This window comes from Littorina saxatilis, linkage group LG17 (assembly GCF_037325665.1).
Source record: "Littorina saxatilis isolate snail1 linkage group LG17, US_GU_Lsax_2.0, whole genome shotgun sequence".
NCBI lineage: Eukaryota > Metazoa > Mollusca > Gastropoda > Littorinimorpha > Littorinidae > Littorina > Littorina saxatilis.
This window is the reverse complement of record NC_090261.1, coordinates 18,474,343-18,493,809: the sequence shown is the minus strand read 5'-3', so window position 1 is coordinate 18,493,809 and position 19,467 is coordinate 18,474,343. Positions and strand designations below refer to the sequence as shown.

At 47.9% G+C, this 19,467-nt stretch overlaps 1 protein-coding gene across 6 annotated transcripts in view; it reads left to right on the top strand.

Annotated features, from left to right (window-relative positions):
• LOC138952779 (ral GTPase-activating protein subunit alpha-1-like) overlaps positions 1–19,467 on the top strand; it is a 499,987-nt gene that overhangs the window by 380,659 nt on the left and 99,861 nt on the right. For 4 of the 6 annotated variants that reach the window (XM_070324509.1, XM_070324508.1, XM_070324507.1 and 1 more), the window contains 2 exons: positions 2,108–2,223; positions 3,789–4,633. In XM_070324509.1, the coding sequence (XP_070180610.1) occupies positions 2,108–2,223; positions 3,789–4,627 (955 nt within the window). In that variant the 3' untranslated portion in view covers positions 4,628–4,633. Of the gene's footprint in view, positions 1–2,107; positions 2,224–3,788; positions 4,634–19,467 lie in introns of those variants that run through there. The other 2 variants (XM_070324510.1, XM_070324511.1) reach the window with 1 other exon arrangement.

The following is a 19,467-nucleotide window of genomic DNA, read 5'->3' as shown; positions in this document are numbered from 1 at the left end:
GACTGCTTCAAAACTGAGAAAATTAAAAGAGAGCTTTTTGTGTTGATTTTAGATTATTATTTCTGAGGTCTAGGTCACAGAAGGGATCAGAACAATATTTTCTGAACTTAAAGTCTGTTTATGTTGATGTTTAGAGAAACGAAGGGTGAAAATGAAAATATGCATTCTGTCATATCATCTGGGTAATATTATAAGATGTTTGATGGGTTGTTGACAGACCAGCTTTTTTGTCGGTCCGAGGGGGAGCATATCGTCTTTTGTTTCATATTTATTGACCAAGGCCGAAGGCCGCGGTCAATAAATATGAAACAAAAGTCGATATGCCCCCCGAGTGAAAATGATGACAATACCTGCTATTCAGACTTGGTCGTGTGACAGACATTTTCTTCCACACGAGATTACGTTGATTGTCTAACGAAGCGGTTAGACATCAGCTAATCGAGTGTGGAAGAAAACTCTGTCACACGACCAAGTCGGAATAGCATTTGTGTCTCACAGCTTCAACAGAGGAGAGAACAAACACGTTTTGTGTACTCAAGCTTGACAAACCTAAACACAGGAGCAGCCATTGTGGAGGGATCTACTTTTTGACGGAAGTGACCGAATAACTGTGAATGACGTCTCGGTATTATGTGAATGACGTCACAGTCATCGTCACAGTCTGTATCTTTTGAAGCATCGCATTCTTCATGACGTCTTTCTGTGTGCATCCGCGAAATGTTTGTTCATTCCGGAATCTTTGTCATCTATGTTCATAACTCTGTCCTTATAGTGTCAGACTAACAGGCCTCCTGAGCAAGCCACTTTCCAAGGGAAGCTAAATTCGCGTATGGAAACAGTACTGTCGTCTGGGATGTCGTTTTCAGTATTCTGAGCGTTGAAGAATTTGTAAAGAGAAGAAACGATAACAGCAGGAGAAATAAAAGTCGTGTGTGCATTTTTTGGCTTTTGGAGGGACGATTTTGAGTTTGAATCCGTTCTTGCCATGCTCCTAAAGCGTGTAACATACAATCTTGCACACGTTTGCTTTAGTAGTGGCAAAGAAGGAAAGCGAGTGACATTATAAGATGTTTGGTGGCTTGTTGACAGACCAGCTTTTTTGTTGGTCCGAGGGGGGCATATCGTCTTTGAGAGGCCGAGGTTGATGAAGATGAAAACAGAAGGCGAATGCTCCCCAAGGACCAACACAAAATGCTTGTCTGAAGCTTCTTCTTTCTTCTTCAGCGTTCCAGAATTGTCTGGTTACGTGTGAGCTCGTTTGCCCATTTGGATTCCCCACACTATACTGGAGGCCGACGTCTTACCACCACACCACTGCGCCCGTCGTGTCTGAAGCAACAAGCCACCAAACATCGTTTTTGTCAGAGGGGATCCCTATTCTGAAAATAATTTTTTGAATGCATTTCAGGGCCTCAAAGCGCGTCAGTAGTTCGAGATAACATGTCATACTTGTCTGTGACGTCAAATGTAACTTCTTCCTCACTTTTCTTCCATTCTAAAAATGGACAGAGCTGTTAACATATTTGCGAGTAATGTAATTTTTTGGCATATTCCTTTTCTTTTAAGTGTTTTATGACTTTTCGTTCTGAATTTGCGATTACAGAACTAAGTTGCAAATTGACCATAAGTCGCCGCGGTAATTATCAACATTAATTGGGTCTTTGAGAGTGAATGCTTATAATCGTCCTTGGAAACATGAATCCAAAGCCTCAATGATTCCATCAAATATTCAGCCTGATCGAAACATGAATCCAAAGCCTGAATGATTCCATCAAATATTCAGCCTGATCGGCTTTTACTTTGACAATCCACGTTTCACCTGAAAGCTCAAACCCATTCACCACCTCGATTTGTTACATCGGGAACAGTGACTTTTGTTCCCCAGCTGATTATGAATGAAAATGATGACAAAGGCTTTTGTACTACTGCTGTTGTTGTTGCACATTACTGATGCTTGACACTTGCGGGGCCACTTTCTACGGGGCCATTTAGAACATGACTCTCATCCAAATGGCAACTGTTTTGAGTCACACCGCCATATGGGCAGCTGTGCTCTGTCTTGGGAGGAGTGTATTGTAGTAATATATATTCCTTGACAAGATGCCAGTTATGAGGAACGTGCCAAATGCCTTGAGTCCATTATTCAGCAGCATACGGAGAACAGCACTTTTGAGGAATTTGCTGCCAACGTCTTTGCTCCTGTTCTTCCAAACAACGCCACAAGTATGTTACTGAGACCTCTCTCCCTTCTTGTTGACATTTGTGGTTTCACAGGCATGAGAAATTGGAATATGTGATGAACTAGTATATTTATGTGTCCCCTCCTTAAAACCCCATGTTTTCATTTTCTAGTACCATTCATTCTTCTTCTTCTTCTTCGTTCATTGGCTGAAAATACGTTCACTGGTGTGTTTGCATGAGTTGGTTTTTACATGAATGGCTGTTTTTACCCCGCCATTCAGGCAGCATACGCCGATTTCGGGGGAAGCATGCTGGGTATTTTTCGTGTTTCTATAACCCACCGAACTCTGACATGGATTACAGGATCTTTTCCGTGCGCACTTGGTCTTGTGCTTGCGTGAACACACGAAGGGGGATAAGGCACAAGCAGTGCTGCACATAAGTTGACCTGGGAGATCAGAAAAATCTCCACCCTCAACCCACCAGGCAGCCGTGACTGGGATTCAAACTCACGACCATGTCATTAGGAGGCCAACGTCTTACCACTGCACCACTTCGCCCATCTGTACCATTCATTCATTTTTGGTACAGTGGTACCTCCCTTAACGACCCCTTTATTTTACGGGTCCCTCAATATTACGACCCATTTTTCTGTGACGGATTATTTTTCCTTCTATTTCTTGGTATCGAGTGATGCGATATCCAACCACGCGTTCATTTGAATCAATACATTCTCCGCAGAATCTTGTCAGTGAAGTTTGAAGGTGAGTAGTGTAGTGTCCTCAATTACTCAATTCTGTTGACAGTCTGCTGTCAGTTATGTCACTTGAACTAGTTGAGGGAATGAGTCAAGTTTCAACGTGAAAATTAACGCTTTTCGCTACAATTTTACATCAGTTTCAACACACTGCTGCGGTTCTTTATGTCTGCAAAGGGTTTTATAAGTTTGGTGGTACCTTGCGTCTGGGAAAGTCTGCTCCTTGTTTTTAACCCAATCTTTGCTGGGTATCGTATGACTGTAGTAACTAGTATCGATGTACATCAATGTGTATGCTTTGGTTCGACCTCTGTGTGTTTACTGCAAACTGACAAGTAGTTACGGGGCTGGATTAAACAAGCAAAAAGACTATATGTGGGTAATTAATTTAATAGTCAACTAGTTACCATAATCGTTTAAGGAAAGAATAACATGATCACTTTGCAGGTGGCATCAAGCAAAACACCCCTGTGATTCCGGATATTGAAGGACCCGGACATGGAAGTAACAAACCAAAACTCTATATTAAATTACATATCTTACCCAATTCACATATAGCAATTAACCCTAGTTCAGTGCTGGTAACGCTGTACGCGTCCCCTTGGTAACAAGGGAGACAACTCTGAAAAAAGAGTGACCAATACCCATACTGGTATCAAGGCCAGACCAATACTGAGTCTGTCTTCCGTATGCGTGCGCATATGCCACCATTTGTAGTCATTCCTACCTCAGCGTTCAGACGCGGTGGTCGCTTTTTGGTACGCTCCGGCTGTTTTGCAGCCTTTGTCACCGAGTCTTGAACTTGGTTTCATTCCTCTTGGTATTCTCTACTTCGTCTTATACTCCGCAGCCTGTTGGGGTGAGATCTTTCCTTGGCTCTCTGAGGACATCACAGCCGCCAAGATCAAGAGACGACGAGCGGAGCGTGCATGGCGACACTCTGGCCTGGAGGTTCACCGGCAGATTCTCAGGGATGCGCTGCTTCGAGTCGAGCAAGCCATCACTGCTGCCAAGGTCGAGCACTTCCACGACCCCCTGCCAGGCTTCCTCTTCACCAAGTGTCTGAACAAGCTCCTGCCGTCTAACACAGATATCATCAACATCTCCCTGGCCACAGGCGTCGTTCCCGACTGCTTCAAGTCTGCCATTGTCCGCCCACTCATCAAGAAGCCCGGCCTTGACGTCAATGAGTTGAAGAACTACCGTCCTGTGTCCAACCTGCCCTTCCTCTCCAAGCTTCTGGAGCGTATCATCCTGGAGCAGTTGAGCTCACACCTGTCTCGGAACTCGCTAATGCCAGTGTACCAGTCAGCGTACCGCCCTCACCACAGCACCGAGACAGCGCTCCTGCGAATCACCACGGACCTCTTGAACGCAACAGATAGCGGTCTCGTCTCTGCCCTTGTGCTGCTGGACCTTTCCGCGGCCTTCAACACTATCGACCACCAGCTACTCGTCGATCGCCTCAGTTCCACGTTCGGCATTCACGACACCGCCCTCTCTTGGTTCCGGAACTACCTCCAGAACTGCTCTCAGACTGTCACCACTGATTCGTTCTCTTCTCAGCCTGTCCCTGTCCGCTTCGGCATCCCACAAGGGTCTGTCCTCGGCCCTGTCCTTTTCACCCTGGTCACCCCTCTCCCTGGTCATCGAACGCCACGGCTTGAACTACAACTCCTTTGCCGATGACACGCAGCTCCAGAACAGCGCCAAGCCGGAGGACGTTGACCATCTCCTTGAATCCATCTCCAGTTGTTTCACTGACATCAAGAACTGGCTGACTGAGAACAAGTTGAAGCTGAACAGTGAGAAGACGGAGGCCCTTCTCGTTGGAACATGACAGAAGATTGCTTCCCTCACTGTGACCGACCTCCAGCTGGATGACGCGACTGTTCCATTCTCCCCTGCTGTCAAGAGCCTTGGCGTCTATCTCGACTCCACTCTCTCCATGCAGACACACATCTCCTTCATCATCAAGACCTGCTTTTTCCACCTACGACGCATCGCCTCCTTCCGTCGCTACCTCACCCATGACGCCTGTGTCAAGCTGGTTGTCTCCCTCATCTTCAGTCGTCTGGACTACTGCAACTCCCTTCTGGCTGGCCTCCCCGCCTCATCCATTCATGGCCTACAACGAGTCCAGAACGCTGCTGCCAGGCTGACGTTGAGGAAGACAAAGCGAGACCACATCACCCCCCTACTTCGCTCCTTGCACTGGCTCCCTGTCAACACCCGAATCTCCTACAAACTGTCCACTCTGGTCTACAAGTGTCTCAACGACTCTGCTCCCGAGTACCTTCAATCCTCCCTGGACCTGTACACCCAGCCCTCCGACCGTCCCCTTCGTTCTGCTGCTGACCCACTCCGCCTTCACATCCCTCGCTCGAAACTCGCATCTGCTGGTCAGCGTGCATTCCCCTCCACGGGCCCCTCCGTCTGGAACTCCCTGCCGCTTGAGCTTCGCCAGAGCCCCTCTCTTAACGCGTTCAAGAGTAGGTTGAAGACTCAGTTCTTCCCGTAGCTGGCTGTGACTTTCATGTTCGACGTGATGTGTTGTGCCCCAAAAGACATTCTTGTGCTGTGCTCTGTGAGAGGTGTTTTCTTTGTGCTTAATATTATTTTGTTTGGACCTAGTTATTGATATGTATGTTAGGCGTGTTTGATCGATCTGTGCGATCGCGCGATCACGCTGCGCGTTTGGTGGATCGATCAAACGCGCACACATCGATCGATGTGTGCGCGTTTGATCGATGCAAAGAATACAAAGAATACAAGAATCGTTAAAATGCGCAGCTCTTATACTTGCGCATTTGGACGATCTGTCACAAAGTAAGTCCCTACCACCACACACACAGATCGCGCGCCGGAAGTGAAAAGTTTCAAATACAGGAATGTTCCGAAATATACCCCAACAACGTTTTTGATTACAATTCAGCTCCTTTTTTGTTCTTTTTGATTACTGCTGAGCTCTATTCACACAGGCTCAAGTTAGTTTTATTGCTTCATTCTCTCTTGATTGCTTCATTCTCTCTTCATTCGTTTAACTGATACATGATGGAGAGGTTTAGGCACACACTGCAAGTGGAGGCAGATACATCAGCCATGTGTCCCAAATCAAGCTTGATGTCAAGCGAAAAGTTCAATACGGTTGTGAACCACCGAAGAGAACCCCATACTAAGGTGGAACCCCATTTTCGACATTGGGTGAAGAAGAGGACATTTTCCTTGATGAACATGCCCGGATTGGGATTAAACGATGTGTTAGTTGTCCCCAATCCAAAACATCAAAACCAGGTACGAAGAACTACATATATTATGTTTGGGCAAAGATTTTTGTTCTCGATTGACTTGTTTTAATTTCTAGCGATCTTTCAAATTTTGAAGATTATTTGTTGTACTTGTTTGTTGTCAGGCCTCTCAATCTTTCAAACAGTCTCTCTCTCTCTCTCTCTCTCTCTCTCTCTCTTAGTCTCTCAGTCTCTCTCTCTTCTCTCTCTCTGTCTCTCAGTCTCTCTCTCTCTCTGTCTCTGTCTCTCTCTCTTAGTCTCTCAGTGTCTCTCTCTCTCTTAGTCTCTCAGTCTCTCTCTCTTCTCTCTCTCTCTCACACACTCTCTCTCTCTCTCTCTCTCTCTCTCTCTCTCTCTCTCTCTCTCTCTCTCTTAGTCTCTCAGTCTCTCCCCCCAATCCCTCCTTCCTCATCTCTGTCCATCCCTCAGACATCTCATGAAAACAGCTGAGCTAATTCGAAGTCGAGGTGTGTGTGTGTGTTTTTAACAGAACGATGGAGCTGCTAAATATCTGCGGGTAGTCCATGCCGGCAACATATTCGACGTGGTCACTGACATCCATGCCCAAGAGTTAAAACACAGCGGCTACAAGAAAGTACTCGAATATGCCCAGCGTCACTATCATGACATTTTCCGTACCTTTGTTCAGTTGTTTTGTACAAACTGTCCAACATGTCAACTGAGTCAGCCTCAGGTGTCCAGACCACCCCTGCGTCCAATAGTTGAGAAGGATTTCTTAGAACGTGTCCAAGTTGATCTCATTGACATGAGACACAATCCTGACGGAGAGTTCAATCACATTTGCCACTTTATGGATCATTTCAGCAAGTACCATGTTCTATTTCCCTTAAAACCTAAATCAGCAGTCGAGGTGGCTGGGCTCATAGAAGAAAGGGTCTTAGCTTATTTTGGACCCCCCAAACTATTCCATTCAGACAATGGCCGAGAATTTGTAAATCAAATTATTCGAGCATAGTTTTCATCATGGGGTGGATAGGTCACATTCGTGAACGGGCGTCCTCGACACTCACAGTCACAGGGTCTAGTAGAACGAGGGAATCGGACTATTGAACAAAAGCTTGCAGCGATGAAAAATGACAATGGCTGTGGAGCTGACCAAACATACCCTTGGTCATCATGGTTGCCAAGGGTCATGGTTTCGTTGAACAGTGAGGTACAAGCAACCACAAACGAGTCCCCATACAAAGTGGTATTCGGAAAATGCGCACCATCAGCCATTTTTCCAAGGGCAGAACCAATCTGTGATGAGTCAGATCTGGAAAATAATGAACAGCCTGAATCTCATTCTGAGCCTTGTCAGCCCGAGCCTCCTCAATCGTTGCCCCAAGTGATCCCGAGGCCCTCAACGACTTGTCAGCCTGAGTCGATGCCACAAGAGAGGCCCTTAACGCCTTGTCAGCCTGAGTCGATACCACAAGAGAGGCCCTCAACGACTTGTCAGCCTGAGTCGATGCCACAAGAGAGGCCCTCAACGACTTGTCAGCCTGAGTCGATGCCACAAGAGAGGCCCTCAACGCCTTGTCAGCCAGAGTCGATGCCACAAGAGAGGCCCTTAACGCCTTGTCAGCCAGAGTCGATGCCACAAGAGAGGCCCTTAACGCCTTGTCAGCCAGAGTCGATGCCACAAGAGAGGCCCTCAACGACTTGTCAGTCTGAGTCGATGCCACAAGAGAGGCCCTCAACGACTTGTCAGCCAGAGTCGATGCCGCAAGAGAGGCCCTCAACGACTTGTCAGTCTGAGTCGATGCCGCAAGAGAGGCCCTCAACGACTTGTCAGTCTGAGTCGATGCCACAAGAGAGGCCCTCAACGACTTGTCAGCCTGAGTCGATGCCACAAGAGAGGCCCTCAACGACTTGTCAGCCAGAGTCGATGCCACAAGAGAGGCCCTTAACGACTTGTCAGCCAGAGTCGATACCACAAGAGAGGCCCTCAACGCCTTGTCAGCCAGAGTCGATGCCACAAGAGAGGCCCTTAACGACTTGTCAGCCTGAGTCGATACCACAAGAGAGGCCCTCAACGACTTGTCAGCCTGAGTCGATGCCGCAAGAGAGGCCCTCAACGACTTGTCAGCCAGAGTCGATGCCACAAGAGAGGCCCTTAACACCTTGTCAGCCTGAGTCGATGCCACAAGAGAGGCCCTCAACGCCTTGTCAGCCCGAGTCGATGCCACAAGAAAGGCCCTCAACGCCTTGTCAGCCCGAGTCGATGCCACAAGAAAGGCCCTCAACGACTTGTCAGTCTGAGTCGATGCCACAAGAGAGGCCCTCAACGACTTGTCAGCCAGAGTCGATGCCACAAGAGAGGCCCTCAACGCCTTGTCAGCCAGAGTCGATGCCACAAGAGAGGCCCTCAACGACTTGTCAGTCTGAGTCGATGCCACAAGAGAGGCCCTCAACGACTTGTCAGTCTGAGTCGATACCACAAGAGAGGCCCTCAACGACTTGTCAGCCAGAGTCGATACCACAAGAGAGGCCCTCAACGACTTGTCAGCCAGAGTCGATGCCACAAGAGGGGCCCTCAACGACTTGTCAGCCTGAGTCGATGCCACAAGAGGGGCCCTCAACGACTTGTCAGCCAGAGTCGATGCCACAAGAGAGGCCCTTAACGCCTTGTCAGTCTGAGCCAACACAACCCTCAACGCCTTGTCAGTCCGAGCCGCTTACACCACCTGTATCTCGCCATGCCATGGTCCGAAAACGTGCGTTCCGAAACACGCAGACAGCAGCGGAACATATGGAGAATTTCTACAATAAACGGAAACGTGTGAAAATAGCAGATTTTCAAGAGGGGGATACTGTATCAGTAGGGATTCCAAAGCTAGACAGAACGTCCACAGATTTTAACTCTTGACGTCCTGTACCGCGCGGTTCCGCTTGACGTCAATAATCCTGAACCGCGCGGTACCGCTCGCATGCAGACGATATTGGCCAAAGAGACGTAACACGGAAATACAGCTCTCCTGAAGGAAACCACGAATGCTGTACTTCCGACAATAACACGTGCGGAAGTGGGAATTTTTTCGGAGTTTTCTGTCAACGATTTCTATTTTTTTCTGGACGATTTTCGTGGTGATTTGTGTTAGACATTTTTGGGCTCAAAATGGACGACTCTGACTCGGATAGTGGGTCTTCTTTTCATGGGTTTGATGGCGGTGACGTTCGTAATTTGGGCAATAGAATTGAGTTAGCTAATTCCGATCAGAGTGACATTTCTGTTTCGACCGTGCACACTGCGGATTTGTCGGACTTTTCATCTGCGATTTCGGATATTCCATCAAGCAGCAGCGATGAAGATGTTGACAGTGATGCCGAATGGACCGATACGATCGACGATTGGAGTGAAGAGGAGTTTTCTGAGAGTGTTGGTCCAACATTTCCTCTTCCCCTCACTGCAAAACCAATTGACTACTTCCAGCAACTCTTCCCTGATGATTTGTTTGCTCAAATTCGTGACGAAACCATTCGATATGCCCGACAGAACGGCGATGCTAATTTTGACACCACAACGGAGGAGATGAAAGCCTACATGGGCATTCTGTTCCTCATGGGTTTGATTCCGATGCCCAACTACAGGTGCTACTGGAGCAGCAGGCCAGAGATGAGACAACGTGTTATTTATGATGTGATGCCTCGGAACAGGTATGAGGTATGGAGTTGTAAATAACTTGTATATAATAAGCATCAATCATCTGTGTGAATTATTGCTACTTACCTGTGACTTACCTGTGACTTACCTGAACAACCTTTGAAGAAGATGGTGATTAATTAGTGATAGTGTAAATTTCATGTTGAGAGAGAAAGACAATGCAAGACAATGCAAGATATCTCACTAAAATGGACCTATGTTTCAAAAACTCAACAATGTGTATTCGATGGATTAACACCTGAGATTGTACCTGTGAATGACATGTGACAAGTGAGTACAATTGCATGTTTATGTTTATGCTTGTATGTCCTTTTTGTTTGTCATGAATGCCATGAATGAAACATCTTGAATTAGTTGAGGTTAAATATTAACTTTTTTTTTAATTGTCACATCTGTAATTAACATAATTAACATTTTTTAGATAATAAGGTACATCTAAAAAATCTTTAAACACACACGTAACATAAGCATCATTCATTTTTGAACATCTACAAAAAAAATTGAATAGAATCCATTCACAAACATAGGAGCTATGATTTTTTTAATAAACAACCCCTGTTTAGCCTAATTCTCTCAGAAAATAACAGGACTGGGCACAAGAAAGCTTCTAAGTCTTATAGGACGTCAAGAGTTAAAAGGCTTCCTGCTGTCATTGCTAAAGCGCATGGGACAACAAAAAAGTCCTACTTGTTAACAACGGCATTCGGACAATTAAAAGGCCGATATCAAGGCGGTGATCTTGAATTGTACAGTGGGACAATTACGCCGAACGAAACTGAAGAACTGAGTCTCCGAGAAGCGGCAAGGAAGCATAATCCGGAAAACCTCTTTCTGAAAGCCCACTGTAATTGTCACACTGGTTGCATGACCAAAAGATGCCCCTGCAGAGCAAAGAAAATCAGCTGCTCGACTCAATGCCATGGCTCAAGCACATGCAAGACCATTAATAGTGCCCCAATGCCAACATCAGAAATGCCAGTTCTTTCAAACGCAGACATGCTCGCATTGGCATCCTCAACTGCCTTCCTCAATGATCAACACATCAATGCAGCTAACATTTTAATAAAACAATCATTTCCAGCAGCACAGGGACTCCAGGACACGCTGTTGCAACAGAATTGTTCATTTCAAAACCCAACAGGAACTTTTGTGCAAATATTCCACACTCCAAATCATTGGGTTACTGTAACCAGCGACAGCAAAAATGAAATAAAGATCTATGACTCACTTCGGCAGAAACCCAGCAATGACATTCAGCTTTTGATAGCAAAGTACATTATATAAATGTGAAGAACCATCATTCAACATCAACATCATGAATTTGTGAGACGGATCGTCCAAATGCGCAAGTATATAAGAGCTGCGCGTTTTAACGATTCTTGTATTCTTTGTATCGATGTGTGCGCGTTTGATCGATCCACCAAACGCGCAGCGCGATCGCACAGATCGATCAAACGCGCCTAACATGTACATTGTTGTTTAAACAGTTGTTTGTTGTATGTTTATCAGGGTTTGCTAGTGTGTGATAGGGTTCGTGTCCGTCTGTAGATGTTAGTTTCTTTGTTAGTCCTGTGTTGACAACTCTTCGACAAGCGCTTAGAACTGTACCCACGGAATACGCGCTATATAAGCTTCCTATTGATTGATTGATTGATTGATTTTTCTGGGTTTTTGGCTTCATTTTGGACAAAATTTGTACTTGTAAAACCCCCCGCGGGTTAGGGGGAGTCCCATATTGGTTGGGACGAGAAAGAATTTGCCCGATGCTCCCCAGCATGTCGTAAGAGGCAACTAACGGATTCTGTTTCTCCTTTTACCCTTGTTAAGTGTTTCTTGTATAGAATATAGTCAATTTTTGTAAAGATTTTAGTCAAGCAGTATGTAAAAAATGTTAAGTCCTTTGTACTGGAAACTTGCATTCTCCCAGTAAGGTAATATATTGTACTACGTTGCAAGCCCCTGGAGCAAATTTTTGATTAGTGCTTTTGTGAACAAGAAACAATTGACAAGTGGCTCTATCCCATCTTCCCCCTTCCCCCGTCGCGATATAACCTTCGTGGTTGAAAACGACGTTAAACACCAAATAAAGAAAGTACTTGTAAAATTTTTTGGAAATTTTTTTTGTGAGTTCATTTTGTCATGGCCGATAGCGGCAGAAAGAGGCATCCTCCCAGGCAGGTACCTGCTGAGGCTTCCCCTAAGAAACGCCTAGGAAACCTAAGCATTCCGGCCAGGCTCTAGTTTCTGTTTTAGAGCCTTCTTCTAAAAAATGTATTGATGTTTTGGTTGATTTGCCGGTGACCTCTGTTGTGCCTGTTATGTCCTCTGTGCTTTAAATGTTTTTTAATGTCACTTGGCTCAATAAATACTGTATTCTGTATTCTGTATTCTGACAAGTCTGTTAAAGACGGCAAGGTTGGGAAAGAGACTAGCGCTTCTTCTGATTCAGGTTTGGTTGCTGCGGAGGTGGCTTCTTTGCTACTTCCACTGAGCTCTCAAGTTAGCTCTTTAGCGGCTGAAATTTCTTCAACAAGGTCTGAGCTACGGGCTCTTTCTTCCGGTGTGACGGACGTTGCTTCGCTGGCCAGCGTGCGCCCTTCCCCTTCCGCCACGGTCACCCACGCCGATGTACATGAGACGCAGGATGCTGGGGACGTGCTTTTCCCCTCTTTGAGCGGACCGTCTTCCGGTGTGCCCGGTCATTCTAAAGGTATGTCTGCTCCATTAGTAACCGGGTTTTCCGGCCAGAGTGGAGCGCGGACTCAGGAGAAAGTAACCCTCCTCGTACTGCGTCGGGGCGGCGAAAGTTCTGATCTCTGGGCTGGCCCCCACCGCTCAGTCGGTCGGTCAGTGCGGGGTAGGGACCCTGAGACGCGAACGGAAGACTTGTTCCTCCCCGCCTTATCTGAAGATATTTGGCCGGCAGTGCAGCTTCCGCTTCCGCCCTGGGGGCAGGAAGAAGGCAGTTAGGGCCGCACCAAGGCTTACGTCCGGTTGGTTTACCACGTTCGCCTTCCCTTCCGGTTGGACTATGGCAGTCAATGCGGGGGTCAACTTCCGGATTGCAATGAAGTGCATAAAGGTTATGCTGTCGATGGTGCTTCCGCTGTGGAGGAAGGCACTGATTTCCGGTTGCCGTATAGGCTGTCAAGCGCGGTGGTGTTGGCAGCTGAAACGGCTTCCAGATATTTTGAGGAAGGCGTGGTCGAGTCGAAAGTTCAGTACGCTCCACCACCTTCTGTACTCAGTGATTCCCGCGGATTCAAGGGGATTAAATGCCCTTTCCGCTTTCGGGAATCTCCGTCGGTGGCTTTTGAGATGGCGAAGGTTTTTCTCAAATCTCGCTCTCAAGCGGGAGTTCCGGGTGTTATGGTGCCTTTGTTGACACAACACATTCCGGCTCCTGATTCTGCTAAGCATTGGCTGGCTCAAGTGGATCAGCAAGCACCTTCGTTCGCGGCCTTCAATTGGAGGTTCAACCTGAACGCACAGCCTATCAACCTTTTTGATGTTTTTGCGCTGCCGCGTTCTCCTCTTCCGGTTCACACCGAAACTGGCCACTCTGAGGGAGGACGGTTATAGAAGGACAGGCTTGTCTCCTACACTGAAGCCTCTCTCATTGCATTGGAGGACACTGCACGATCTTTGCTGGAGTTAGCTTCCGTTTCGGAATCTCTTCAGAGTTCGTTATCAAGGTCTATTGCAACCTTTTGTGCATGTGTCACCAGTCACACCAGGCTTTGGCCACTGTGATTGTCGCACTTTCGGTGTTCACACACAAATGGAAGTCTCTGCTTCCTCGTACTATCTCCCTCTGCTTATGCATTTAACGGGTAGAGGATATTTTGCGGTCAATTGGGGTTTCCGATTTCCGGTTACACCTGCCACGCTGTTGTGGCAAGTCGCTACCTCCAACCAGCTTCGCCAATTGACGCAAGAAGTGGTAGAGGATTATTTGGTCGGGGGTTCTGGTTTCCAGTTTCTCCGACCGTCTCTCTCTTATCAGGAAACAATATTTTTGGGCAATTTTTTTGTCCCATTTTTACATTTAGTCAAGTTTTGACTAAATGTTTTAACATAGAGGGGGAATCGAGATGAGGGTCGTGGTGTATGTATGTGTGTGTGTGTGTGTGTGTGTGTGTCTGTGCGTGTGTGTGTGTGTAGAGCAATTCAGACTAAACTACTGGACCGATCTTTATGAAATTTTACATGAGAGTTCCTGGGTATGAAATCCCCAGACGTTTTTTTCATTTTTTCGATAAATGTCTTTTATGACGTCATATCCGGCTTTTTGTAAAAGTTGAGGCGGCACTGTCACACCTTCATTTTTCAATCAAATTGATTGAAATTTTGGCCAAGCAATCTTCGACGAAGGCCGGACTTCGGTATTGCATTTCAGCATGGAGGCTTAAAAATTAATTAATGACTTTGGTCATTAAAAATCTGAAAATTGTAATTAAAATTATTTTTTTTATAAAACGATCCAAAATTACTTTTATTTTATTCTTCATCATGTTCTGATTCCAAAACGTTCGGCGAGAGATTTATTTCTCACTCTCAGAGTCAACTTTGTGTGCAGACTCTCCTCGGTGTCCGAACACCCCCGTGTGTACACGCAAGCACAAGACCAAGTGCGCACGAAAAAGATCCTGTAATCCATGTCAGAGTTCGGTGGGTTATAGAAACACGAAAATACCCAGCATGCTTCCCAGAAAGCGGCATATGGCTGCCTAAATGGCGGGGTAAAAAACGGTCATACACGTAAAATTCCACTCGTGCAAAAAACACGAGTGTACTTGGGAGTTTCAGCCCACGAACGCAGAAGAAGAAGAAGAAGATTTCAAAAACATATGAATATGTTATATTCGGATTAAATTACATATTCTTACTCCGAATCACATAAAAGCAATGACGCAGTCTTACATGCTTAAGGTCTGAAAAAGGCTACCCGTCTTAAACAATTAAAGGGGAGCAACCCAACACAAAAAGTGTAAATACAGGTATGGTAATGACCATCTACCCGGGGAGTTACCTCCCATCCGGGTTACGTGACGTCACTTCCCCTGTAAACACCACGTGTCTTCATACGACTATTCAGCCTACAGCAGAGAAGGTCGTCGAATTTTTGGCTCCGTGTGTGGCTGCGTGCTGGTGTTTGTAAGGACACCCACCGGCCACCTAACCCGTCTTAACGGCTTGCCTTTACGTGTTTGGTGAGCTCTTTCCATTTTGGTCATTATTTTGACAAGAATGTTGTTGTAGTTGCTGACTTTTCGTCCGTTTTGCGGACTTGTAAAAATTTTTCAGTAACGCATTTTCGGGCCCCATGTTTGCTTGTCAGCTTAGCTGACGGCGAATGTGGCACGGCCTATGTTTTGGTTAGGTAAACCTTATTTTACCTCTTTACTTGCCTTCTGCTTTGTTAGTTGGTAAGCGCTTCCTTTTTTAGTCATTAGTTTGACAGGAAGTTCGTTGTAGTTGCTGAATTTTTCGTCCGTTTTGGACTTGTTAATTTCCAGTAACTCTTTGTTTCGCCGCCTGTTTTCTGTGTCAGCGCGTCTGACTGTGATATAACATGGCTAGGTTTGTGTCATTGGTCTTTCAGACCATTGGTATTTGTTGTTGTTTCGTACTAAGCATGTATAACCGCTTTGTCCGTTACTTATTCTGCCCCAAATGAATTTGGGGGGCAGTTTAGCACGTCTGTGACGTGTCTTGCTTCTTGCTTTCCCTCTCTTGGGCATCGGAGCGCGGCGCTCTGGTGTCTATACTGCTTAGCTCTCTTTTTCCAGAGTTTCGCAGTTTGGGAGGGAAGATTGCAGCTTCACACGCCGTCTCCAGCGTTGTACTTCCGCCGGCGGCGGGTGACGGCCGCTCTTTGGCTTCCTGTCGGCCACGGCTTCCGGTCGCGGGCCTTCAGCTGCGTCTGCTGCCTCCTTGGGGGGCATGGACGGTAAGTCGAACTGCTCCACTGGCTCTCGTGAAGCCACCGGACGCTCTCTTTTGAGCAACAGTTCTTGGTCGCAGGCTCACTACCTGCAAACTTCCTGCCCGTCAGGATATGCTGCTCTTTCTAAGCCCGATCGTATAGCGAGTAGGGCTATGACTGAGCAATGGCGGCTTCCGCTTGCGGAAGTCGCGTTTTGAAGGTCAATCTGGCACACCCACGAAGGTCCCTGCTGGTGTCGACTGCAAAACTTCCTGCTAGTCAGGATATGCTGCTCTTTCTAGGCCTGATCGCACAGCGTGTACGGCCGTGACTGAGCAATGGCGGATTCCGCTTGCGGGAGTCGCGTTTCCGGGTTTACCCGGAGGCGAAGGTCAATCTGGCACACCCACGAAGGTCCCTGCTGGTGTCGACTGCAAAACTTCCTGCTAGTCAGGATATGCTGCTCTTTCTAGGCCTGATCGCACAGCGTGTACGGCCGTGACTGAGCAAGGGCGGCTTCCGCTTGCGGGAGTCGCGTTTCCGGGTTTTCCCGGAAGCGAAGGTCAATCTGGCACACCCACGAAGGTCCCTGCTGGTGTCGACTGTGGACTGGCCTTTGGGCCACCGGGCTTCCGGCCCCAGTCCTCGCAGCAGACGCTGCCGCTGTATGCGGCTTGTCCGTTGCCTAATCTTCTGCTCTTTCTAAGCCTGTTTGCATTGCGTGCACGGCTGTGAATAGGCAAGGGCGGCTTCCGTTTTCGGGAGTCGCGCTTCCGGGTTTTCCCGAAAACGAAGGTCCTCCATCCCGTGCACTCACAGAGGTCATGGCTGGGGTTGACCGTTGACTGGCCTTCGGGCGTTCTGGCCTCCGGCCTTAGTCATCGCAACAGGCGTTTCCGTTTATGCGGCTTCGTCCGTTGCTTTTCCGGCTCCGCCCGGAGTTGCTGTTCCTCCTCCTCCTATACGGAGGTCAGTGAGTGAGGAACAGGATACGTCCTACGGACATCCGGACAGTCGTCCTTCCGGTTTACTGGGAGCATAGGTCCTCCTTTGCGATTACACTGTGTGTCTCTACTGGAGTTGACCGCGGACTAGCCTACGGGCGTTCGGCTTCTGTCCTCAGTCCACGCAACATTTGCTTCCGCATTGTGCGGTTTTGTCTGTTGCGTTTCCGGCTTTGTCCGGATGCATTGTTCTTCTTCCTAACACTGTTAGCGAAGTGAGGAACATCGGCTGGCCTATGGGCATGCAGGCTTTCAGCCTCGGCCGGGACGGTAGTCACTTCACTGGTTGGGTGTTGCGTCTACTGTCTATTCAGTTCTGGTGGCTTCGGATGTTACCTCCTCTTTGTCTTACCCTCTTATGGGAGGGGTGAGACAGGACGGTTTCCGGTTGAACGGGTTTCCGGTTTTCCGGTTATCCTGTTCAGTAGCTTTCCACTGGCAACTGTTACTTCGGTCAGTGTCAGTTCTCTGGGCTATTCTGTTATACAGTCTTTAGCCAGAGATCAGACACGTTCTGTCGAATCTCTCGGCTTCTCTCGAGGCCTCGATGGAGATTACTTCCAGATTTTCTATGGAGGGACATTGGCTTCCTCTTTGGTTGCATTCAGCGATGTCGGACTTCCGTTCCGCGAAGGAGGAGTTTTTCCTACTTCCGGTTTGATAGTCACCTTCAAGGTGGGTACCATCTTCCGCAGGTTTTGGCTGGCCATCTCCTACCGGAAGTGGTATCCACGGGTTCCGGTTCTGCTACTCGGTCTTCACGGGTCAGTTCCGGAACACGCGCAGCCTCGGCTGTCTTCGGCTACACAGGCTTCGTCTTTTGTTTCTTCCTGTCATAGGAAGTTCTCTTGGCTGAAGCTGGGTCGGATTTTGCTGGCGTCTTTGCTCTTCCGCGTACACCTTAACGGGAACGCAGGAATTTAGAGGAATTTGGACGTCAGTTTTTGGAATTTGCCTCTTTTTCGGAGATGAGCGTCAGAGCGCTCTCGTGCTCTTTCCTGGAGTCACTGAACCTTTCACGCTTAGTGTGTATCAGGGCTCTGATGGCATCTCCACTCGTTCAGCCTGGCTAGGGCGAACGAAGAACAAAGAGGCTGTCCTCCCTTCACCTCTCTTTATAGTCGGGCGTAGGAAGGACTTGTTTCTCTCGCATGCTCAGGGCTCTGAGCAGGCTAGGAGGGACAATTGGGCTTTGCTCGGAGTAGAGGGATCTGCTTTTTGAACTTTGGGGTTTTTACCAGAAAAGAAAAGTAGATCCCGTGGGATAGAGATCAGCGACGTTTTCAGCCGGCGGCCAATAGGCAGTCTCTGTCTTATTATCGAGAAATAGATCACGTTTGGGCAGGGAGAAGGGCAGCCCTAGCAGCAAGCCTCTCTCCCCAAGGAAGTGCCCCCGATCACACACCCCCCCCCCCCCCTCCGCCCTCCACTTTGGTGATGGCGGGGTGGGTCTCCTCCTTGCAAGTTTTCATTGGATGGTCTCTGTACACAGCCAATAGTTTGTGGGAGTGGTGAGGTCGGGGGACTCCCATTGATCTAATGAGCGCATATTTGCTTATGCGTCAGCCGATCCTTTCACAGTGATCTAGGCCCATCAGCTCGAGCACCCGCTGAGGTCTCTTCTGGTCGGTGCTAGCGCTGTCCTTCGGTTATACTGCTTCAGTCCTCAGTTAGTGTAGCAGCAGTTCAGCCACGGGCTGCTGCAGTGGCACTTCCGGTTTTTACCGGAGAGGTTGTTTCTTTCACAGACGCTTCATAAGTACGTCTGAGTTTTGGAACAACGGCTGACCTTAGGGCATCCGGGTTTTTTAGCCTCGGCTGGTGCGACAGCCATTCCACCTGTGGGCGGTGATGGTTGTTGTTTTCCCTGTTCTTGTGGCTTCGGACTTCGACTTTCTTCCTTTATCTCATCTTAGGCAGGAGATGAGATAGGACGATTTCCGTTTGAGTGGGGCTGCTGTGTTCAGGCTTCCCCGTTCTTCTCAGTTTGCCACAAGCTGCTGGTCTTGGTCCTGGTCGTCTTTTGCAGAGTCTGACTCCGTCTTTCTCTAGCGATCAGACGCATTCTGGTGTTTCGTCCAAACTTAAGATGCGCTTGAGTTGGCCTCGGAAGTAACATTCAGATTTTCCTGAGGTGACATTGTCTTTGGCAATGCATGTTGGAGGAGTCATTCTTTGTGGCTTATCTCCTCTCTCAGGTTTTTGGCTACGAAGTTTACTTGGGGTTTTTGAATTTCCTTCATTTACCTTCAAGCAGACTGTTCTGTAACACTCTGGCTTTTAGTCAGTTTGTTTAGGGTCACCGGTCACTTCAGCAGCAGTCGTCCGCGACAGCTGCTTCCAGTTTCAGCCAGAAGTAAGAGGTTCACTGGCTAGTGCACAGGCTACTGTCACGTCCGGTTCGAGCTTCGACTTACGTCAGCAGTCGTCCGCGACAGCTGCTTCCAGTTTCGACCGGAAGTAAGAGGTTCACTGGCTAGTGCACAGGCTACTGTCACGTCCGGTTCGAGCTTCGTCTTACGTCAGCAGTCGTCCGCGACAGCTGCTTCCAGCTTCGGCCGGAAGTAAGAGGTTCACCGGCTAGTGCACAGGCTACTGTCACGTCCGGTTCGAACTTCGACTTACGTCAGCAGTCGTCCGCG